This window comes from Pteropus medius, unplaced genomic scaffold (genome assembly GCF_902729225.1).
Source record: "Pteropus medius unplaced genomic scaffold, Ma_sr-lr_union100, whole genome shotgun sequence".
Classification (NCBI taxonomy): Eukaryota; Metazoa; Chordata; class Mammalia; order Chiroptera; family Pteropodidae; genus Pteropus; species Pteropus medius.
Window position 1 is genome coordinate 8926348 of NW_024350924.1, and position 9131 is coordinate 8935478.

A 9131-nucleotide genomic window follows, 5' to 3' on the forward strand; every position below is an offset into this window, starting at 1 on the left:
GTGGAGCATCTTAACTTACTGAGGAATAAGCCTCCTATAGCCCTTTGTGTGTAACCAGTGTACCAATTATAATGAATTTTCACCATTTCATTTAAGAGAATTGGGTAGAAGGGCTTCCTGACAATTCTTTATCCAGTTGGTATCGAACTAGGTATTATTACTTCTCAATTACACATAGAAACACATGCTGTAATTCAGATGTAACCGATTTGGGTTCTAATTCATCCAAATCTGTACTTAATACTCTTAAATGAAGTTACTATTCTATTAAATGAAAATAGGGACATTTCCATGTCATGTTCGCTCCGTGGCATATTATGATTATCCGTTACCTAAAATCTCAAACACTGTTAGACCAGTGAACAGTATTAGTGTGCTGCTAAGTCAGAAGGAAATAACCATAAGCTTCATATGTAGTTGTTTTAGGTCTTCCATTATAAAGCTGAGGGTTGGCTGCAAGATTTCCAAATAGGAGAGTCTTTTTAGATTTTGAGACGTGTCATGCCTAAAGAGCCTGCAGATCACGGAGGTCCTCAGTCAGCCATTGTCCCAGCTATTTTGACAATGATCCGGTGGCTAACGAAATTAACTGGCATGCCACTCTTTGAAGTTATCTATAAAACCAATGGTTAATTTTTTGCTCCCCCAAACCAAGCTCTATTTTTGGTGAACAAGTGTAATGGACAGCAACTCGAGCCTCCCAAATCAAGCCCTAGTGAAATGGGTCAGCAGGCTCCCAGGGTAACTGTCCACCAAGAAGCAATCTGGAGTAGGGGTAAGAACAGAAGGTTGCAAGTCCTAGCTTTGCTGCCTCCCATTTGCAAAACAATACTTCCTGCCCCGTCCACATCTCATAATTATTGAGAGACTCAAATGAGGTAATATGGGAAAGTTCTTATGAATCGAAGAGCCCTAGGTACATTATTAGTCTCTTACAAATCATCACTTGGTGCATACAACTCAAAATCACTCCTCTGGTGCTATCAGGTAGTATCTTCAAAGGAGAGGGTGTATATTAAAAATTAAACGTACCTAGTAAGTCCAGCCGCAGAGGCAGTCCCGCCTCACCCCCTGAGAATGTGTCTCCTTTCCTGATTGTCCAAGTGCCTCACAGGACTGCTAGGACTTCAAGGAATGACTTTGTACTAATAGCATAGGCCCCAAGGTCAAAGTGCCATCTGAACTACTTGCTACCCTGAAGCCTTGGTCAAGTACTTAATCTTTTTAAAGTTTATTTCTGGATTTATAAAATGATAATACCCATCTCAGAATTGTGGGAGGATTCGACGAGAGACCGTGTAATGTCTGGCACGCGGTTTACGTGAGGATGGCTGTTAGACTCACAGGTCTCTCCAGAGAACCTGCAAGTGAACGGCCCACTAGAGTCAGACCTGGTTTCAGGTTCTACTTCCCTCTCTGAGGGGCTGTATGATTCCAGTTGACCGTTCGACCTCTCTTGACCTCAGTTTCTAACCACGGGATGTGGACAGTAGTATCTTCTGGAAGGAGTCTGAATCAAGGTCACGGGAAGTGGCAGAGGTGACGGTGCTGTGCTCACTGGAAAGCATAATGCAGATGCACAGGCCCCTACCTACTTTTCCATGTGAACAAACACGCAGAAAATAATGGCGAAGATTTTATTTAGCGGCTTTCTGTGCTTGGCACTTTGAGACAGTTCCGTGCATAAGGGCAAATTTTTATACACATTTTCTTCATACATATTTTACATACCCTTTTTATTGCCCCCTTTTTTAATATTCATAATATCGAATTCCCCACTAGGCACATAAATACACTTATCTACAACACCTCAAAACCAAAAATCTTAATAATATCTGTATTATTTTACTTGGCATTATTTGCATTTCCACACCATTTTTAAAAGTTTAGCTGGCACCAAACTCCACTTGTTTTCTTAATCATTAAAGGATTTCAAGGGAAGGGAAAGATGAAGGGAAAAAACCCAAAACTTCAAAATGCAATGAACTATTTGATTAAAAAAATGGAGCTCTAAGGGCGAGTGGGAGATGTACAGGGCCATCTGCAATTCCCTGGGCCGTGACGGGATTTCTCCTGCCACGGGCTGTGAGCGAGCGGGCGGGTCCGGTGTCTGGGCCTGGCTCGCTGGGGCCAGGCCTCTCTGTCGCCTCTGCGCTTGGTTTCCTTCGTCCGCCAGGATTCTGACGCTCTTCTTCGCACTCCTTCTAAGTCCCTTGCCCTGCCAGGTGCTTGCGCTGGAGTCGGCACTCCCCGTGCGGCGCGCCCCTCTTCAGGGTCACAGCCGTCAGAGCTGTGGGATCGAGATGCATTCCTTGCCCCGGTCCCTCTTGCCAGCATCCTGGCCACGCACAGTGTCCCAGAGACGTTTACTCCTCAATAATGCCATGGTTCTTTCCATAACCTGTAGGGAGAACGGAGAGAAACAAACCAAAACCAGATTTCCTTGGCGAATTAAAACTCTCATCACAGCTCACACTTCCTCTCTCAGTCTCGCTCTCCGCCTCTTGCCCTCAAGTCTTTCTCTCTCTCTCTCTCACTCTCTCTCTCATTCAGCTGCTCTTACTCCCTCTTTTCACAGACACCACTGGGAACGTCAGTGATAGCATACTGAGTGAAGACAACCAGAACTTAAAAGCAGTCTTTTTCAAGAAGCCAGGTCCAGTTGTAGTACGGATGCCTCTCCACCTTCACGGATGGGAAGGGGCTCCAGGATACACGGTTCGTTCCAGAAACACGGGAAGCTGCAGCGGAGAGAGGTTGACAGCCGCCGCTGGCCCCGTCCATCTAGTGTTGTACGCAAACTCCTGGTGAAAGCACCTGTTCTGAGCCTCTCCACAGAGCTCGCCCAGTTCTGAGTCAGTGTGCATGGATGCGTGTGTCTGAGTCCGTGTAGGAACGTGTGTGTGTATGCATGCATGTATGTATGGGTAGGTCTGTGTGTGTGTGTGTGTGTGCAGCTAACTTTTCACAGCTGCTAAACGCTAGCATCTCCCTTAACATTATTATAAAATGATTATTCAGTTTTCTTCAAAGGCCACTCTGGGTAGACGATGCTTTATAAAACTAAGCTTTGGGAAGGCAGGAAAACGGCCACTGAGTTGGAGATGATTCCACCGCAGGTACACTTCAGTGGCTTAAATGTCTCTCGTTGTTCTTGGGTATATGATTTCCTCCTCCAGAAAAAAAGAAAAAAGAAAAAAACACGCAGTTCCTGCGTTGCAGAGGCACCGGGCTCCCGAGAGGAGGGGCCGCGGCCGCGGCAGGCTCCGTGGTGTTTGCACTGGCCACTAAACCATGTGCACCGACATCTGGGAGGAGGAGCCGGGGACCGCCGCATACTGCCGGCCGTCACAGGTGTTGGTCGCCTGCTGGTTACTGGGCGAAGGGCTAATCACGTGCATGCCGTGCTCCATCCCCGCGGGCAGGTACTGCCTCTCGCCAAAGGCCCCATTGGAAGGAGAAGAACAGAGTAAAGTGCTTTGCGAGGCGCTCAGTTTCTCTGGGCTTGCGGCCAGCCTAGGGGACGTGGGGAAATTGTATCCGTACAGATTGTAAGGGTTGTGGAGAGAGAAGGCATTGTAGGAGCTCTGCTGCATGTGACTGCCCCCGAACATGTGTGGCGATGAGGAGGTGGAGGCTGCATTGCCGGCCTGCATGACATACTGGAACTGGGAAGTGGGGAAGGACCCCAGCTGGCCACCGTAGGCTTCCATCTTGCTGTTGCTAGGCAACGAGGGAGGAGTTGGTATTCCTGAGATCAGGGATGGAGTCCTCTGAGGCATGAAGGTTTCGGAGGGTTGGGTGGCTGAAGCAGTGCCACTCTGGAGCCTGTTGTAGCCACTGTCACTCAGCCCTGGGTAGCTCTGCAAGGCAGCCATGTTGCTTCGGGCACATGGTGGATAATCAGAGAGGTTCAGATTACACAGCTGGCTCTCTCGACAGCCCACGTTGAAAGTGTTGGGGGCCAGATGAAAGGTTGGAGGAGAACAGGATGGAGATAAAAGATGAGATGAAGCCGAAGGGGATGGTGTCCCAGTGCTGGAGGTGGTTGGGGAAGTGCCTGTGCTGCCCCCTGAAAAATAAAACATGAATTCCATTGAGACAGAGGCCTTTTAAGTTGTCTGTCGAGGCCAGATGCAAGCCATGCAGGAGGTACCCTCAAATGTCCAAGATGGGCTGAGTTTTACATAACCATTGCTTTCTCTTAACTCAGCAGACTTATGCTAAGTGATTCCACCTGTGCGTGCACACATACACACGTCCACACCCACACACATACACACTCCAAAAGAGGACAAAGAGGGTTGTTTCTCTGTGAAGTAGGTCTTAATAAGTCGTGTTTTTTAAAAGTAATCATAATAGTAATAAACCTTCCAATATTCACTCTGCCTTTTCTCACCATCGGCTTCGCTTTCCAGTAAGACCTCTGCTAATCGGCATTAAAATCCATTCGCTCAGCTTTTCCCGTTCTCAGTGGAAATGCATTACATAAGTATTTCAACTTGGCAATGTTGCTTACTTCACCATATTTAGTCTTCCAGCTAAAAATATAGGATACCAAATCTCAGGACCTTAATCTCAGCGGAAATGGGGTACTGGGGCAGGATGCCAAGTCAAGGTTGAGGCCTGGGAGGGCTGAGGGGCCCAGGTAGTGGGAACTGAGATATGAGATTGACGTTCTGTCATATGAAAGACATTATGAGTACAATTACAAGAGCTAGGTTCGCATACAGCAAAGCTAACCCAAAATGAAATCATTATGATCCAGAGGCTCTGCTAATCTCCTCTTATTAGAGCCTGCCCAGTCTCAGAGACTGGAACAGAGACTGTAAATATAATCCTTGGGTTTGGGATACTAATAATGAGAGGCCAAACAGGTCATAAAACCAGGGGATCTGCGTTGTACTCACGGCCTACACTAACCCCCTTCTGACCCTGGCAAGCCGCTCTCCCCTCTAGGGTTCAGTTTCCTTTTCTAGAAGACGAGAACTCGAGTTGGATAAGTGGTTCTCAAGCTCGGAGCAGCTGCGAGCTTTAAGAACTGCTGAAGTTCCAGAATCCCACCTCAGACAGACTGAGAATTTCTGAGTACGGGACCTCCATATCCATATTGTCTTAAAATTTCCCCAGGTAATTCTAATGTGCAGCCCGGGTGGACAACCAACAATACAGCCCAGATTCCTCAATTCCAAGTGCCTAGAGCAGTGATTCTTAAACGCAATGTGCCCGAGAATCACTGGCGGGAGTGGTAAACCTCAGATCGCTGACTCCACCCCAAGTTTCCATGCATAGGTCTAGAGGGCAGGGCCTGAGAATTTGCATTTCCAGTAAGTCCTCAGGTGATACTGATGCTGTAGGTCCAAGGAGCACACGTGGGCTAGAGGCTCTAAAGTCCCGAGTCTGTATTTGAGAGGGTTTCTCTCATGACGCGTACATACTAGAAGTGGATTGGTGGCTGATGCACCAACACACGAAGCGCCGGCGCAACCCAGCCTACTTCGGACGTCATGTCAGATGCCTGAAGGCGGCCAAAACTGACCTTTCCAAGCCTCCCCTTGCCCGGGCCAGGAAGCAGCAGCACAGCACCCACTTCCTGCCTCGCCCATTGGAAAGTGAGACAGCGTGAGTGCTGGGGCTCCGCGACCTTTCATTTGAATTCCAGAAGGAGTGGCTACTTTGTCCTCGCGACGGGGACTCTCCCAGGGTGCAATTCTTCCTGCGGGGCAAGGGTGGGGGTTTCCCTGATTTGCGGAGAGCTATGATTCCCCAAGGAGCATGTGGATCACCCACAACTCGTGTAGGGACTCTCAGATACTGAGCCGCTATAAAAGGGTAAAAGCCATTTTAAGTGGAAAGGAGCAGGAATAAGGTTTTTATCAGTGAGGGAGAAAACCAGCAAGAAAACCAGCAAGGTTCCAGATATTGGGATGCAAAGAAACCATCATGTGCCAGGGAGGAGGAGGGTCCAGATGTGCAAACTGAGAGGCAGATGCATCAAAGTTCATTTTTAACAGGAAGAGAAAAGCCTCAGCTTACATCTACAGATAAGGTAGTAGTACTGGCTGTAGAAGCACAAATTTAGCTCTCATTAATAGTTTTTTTCAAAGTTAAATTTTTATGAAACCCAACTAATATCATCTCCTCCTTGGTCAAAAGAATGTCCTCGATGCATTTCCAAGGTAGAATTGGACTAAGTTATAAATAGCTACTGATTTTAAAGCCATTTTAGATTATTCTCCCTTGTTTCTTGTCCATGCCTTAAAGTCCTTTAAGGGAGGTAAAAAGTTTTTTATTCCATAAATTGAGATAAGGCCAACTTTCTATAATACCACTCTGGACAAAGTAAGCCAGCAGCGGAGCATGGCAGGAAGGTCACCAAGCCTGATTCCAGGCCTCCACCCAGCTCACGAGCACAGGCGAGGTGGGCTACCTGTCAGTTCCCCTCATCTGTGAAACGAGGGGCTCGAACTGATGGCTTTGGTTTCTGTCCTCCTCAGAATCATAGTTCTGTCTGAGGATTCGATTTATGCTCGAGTGTGGATGGCCAATAACAAGCACCTTCCAAGGAATTTTTTCAATAGAATGAAGGGGCCCAAGAGGGAGGCCGAGAGGGTGAGGAAGAAGGTCTCATGCTGCTTGTTTTTGTGACTCTTGCACGGCCTTACAGGAAGCTCGGGAATTTGTTTTCTGCAAGCGTGTGGGTCCTTTTTGAGGCATTCTCCACATTTTCCTCATCTTCCACCCTAAATGCCATGAGCTTCCGTGAAATAAGTGCTATGGCACAAATGGGGAAACTTGACTCCAGCTGTAAAGAGAGCTGTGTTTTATGGGCGATGTATCTGGTCTCCTTCCTTTGAAAGTCTGTCCCTGCTCTCCCAGATCTGGTGTTTATGTGGTCTCCCGGGAGACCCCCTGTCCGGCGCACCACTGTCCCGGTATAGGTACGCTGCATCAGGCACTGGCCCTCGCCCTGCGGCAGGAAGTGCGGGACGAAGCAGATGACTTTTTACAACTCTAAATGGTTTTCTCGGATGGCCCAAGATGGAACGAATGGTACTGATTTAAGGCCTCAATTGGTTTCACTACAAAAAAAATACAAAGAACTATTAACAAGTTACAGGGATTTCTGCTGAGCAGATGAGAGGCACATGTTAAAAAGTTTGTAGTCAGCTTGCTTTGGCTCTTAAATGACACTCACTGGAAATGAGACTTGGTGGCCTGCTGAGCTTTGGGGGGTGGGAGCCCCCATATGAACTAGTGTTTGAAGGGAGAGAGCAAACCTGTCCAAGAGAAGGTCACAGTGCTCCCATTTGCTTTGAAGAAATAATGTTCTAATGCACTTAAAGTACTCAATACAGATAATAGCGATTTTTCAAAGCCCACATAGAGAAGACTGTGGTATTCATTTTGCAGAGAAGCAAACCGAGATACTGAAAAGCCTTTACTCTCTTATGATCTAACAACTTGTCAGCTATTAAACAAGATTGGGAATGCCAGCCAAGTGCTCCGTACGCACGAGGAGGCAGGCTGCCCACCCTGTGCATTTCAGCACTTGGCTGCCTACAGGCCTCTCATCGCAGAAAAGCTAGGGCGGAGTGGGGGGCCAGGCCACACTGACACTGGGGTCAGAGCTGCCTCTCGGAGAAAAGCAGACCTCCCTTTCCTGCACAGTGCTCTCTTCCCTTCGCCCTCATCCCCTCGGTACTCGCCAGGTCCAGATGCTCTAGGGTCTTGATTTCATCTTTATCTAATAGATGATCTTGGACTATAGAGTCAGACAAACTCAGCTTCAATCCCAGCTGTCTTACTGACCTTGGCCAGTTAGCCTCTCCAAATAAATGGAATTACAAATACCTATTTGTAGGAATCTTTTGAGAAGTAGGTGAAACAATGCATATACAAAGTGCACCTCAGCCTTAAATACTTGTCTCCTTTCCTCTCCCCTTGTATGCGTGAAGAAGGATTGAAGGAAGATGAAGGAGATCTTGGGGCATTTGGGTTCCAATGGTGATGGCTCTCAGCACTTGGCCTCCGTCCACGGAGCTGAGCATCTCGGCCTCTCCACACACTGGTGATGCCCCCATATAACAGGCTAGAGGAGCCTCCATGGCTGTGGCTGACAGGACACTGAGCACGTGACAGCCGTGGACCCACCAGGGCCATATTCCCAAAGGCTAAACCAACTCTCTTCCCTCTCTGAGCTATCTGTCCCTTCCCCCAGCCCTTGCCCAGGACAGAAGTGGAATGTCCCTTGTCTCTATCTCCTCTCAGATCAAGCAAAGCAAAATTGAACACAAATACATTGGTGTCTTCTTCCCATTGGATGAATAGCACTGACTATCCTCAGAGGTCCTAATCCATTTTCAAGAGGGGATTAAAATGTAATGCCCATGGCTTATTTATTTTATAACTGGAATTTTGTACCTCTTAATCACCTTTACCTTTTCACCCATCCCCCTAACTGGCAACCATCAGTTTGTCCTCCATATTGTGAGTCTTTCTGCTTTAATTTGTCTGATCATTCGTGTTGTTTTTGAGATTCCACTTGTAAGTGAACAGGGATGCAAAGTACAGCATAGGGAATGTAGTCAATAATATCGTAATAACTTTGTACGGTAACAAATGGATATTAGGCTTATCATGGTGATCACTTTGTAAAATATATAATTATTGAATCACTGTGTTGTACACCTAAAACTGATATAATATCGCATGTCAACTTCAACTTAAAAATAAATTAATAAAAATAAATAATTTAATTTTTAAAAACGTAATACCCTAGGGAGCCGAAACCCCTATGGCGTTTCGGGACCAGGCCCCACCAGCCCCACGTCTCTGCATCTCATTTACCCTTGGACAGAAGCGAAGAAGTACTCTTTAAAATTCATATTCGACATTAATTTGCTCCAATATTCAAGGCTAACAGCCAAAGTAACCCAAAAGAATACATGTTTAACAGTGATTCCATACAAGGACAATAGCCTAGAATATACTTGTGTACCATGAAGACAAGTTAAATATGACTGTGAAAATCCTGAATACCAAACTTGCTGACTTTTGCATCTTTAAATTGATCACTTCCAGATTGTAATAGGGAGGCTTTCACATACAGTTTTCCTTTTGGGTTTATT

General features: G+C 46.7%; 1 protein-coding gene across 2 annotated transcripts in view; it reads right to left on the reverse strand.

Annotated features, from left to right (window-relative positions):
- Positions 1–1623: 1623 nt before the first annotated feature.
- Positions 1624–9131, reverse strand: part of TBX15 (T-box transcription factor 15) — a 107395-nt gene continuing 99887 nt past the window's right edge. For both annotated transcript variants that reach the window (XM_039841331.1, XM_039841332.1), the window contains exon 8: positions 1624–4072. In XM_039841331.1, the coding sequence (XP_039697265.1) occupies positions 3288–4072 (785 nt within the window). In that variant the 3' untranslated portion in view covers positions 1624–3287. The remainder of the gene's footprint in view (positions 4073–9131) is intronic.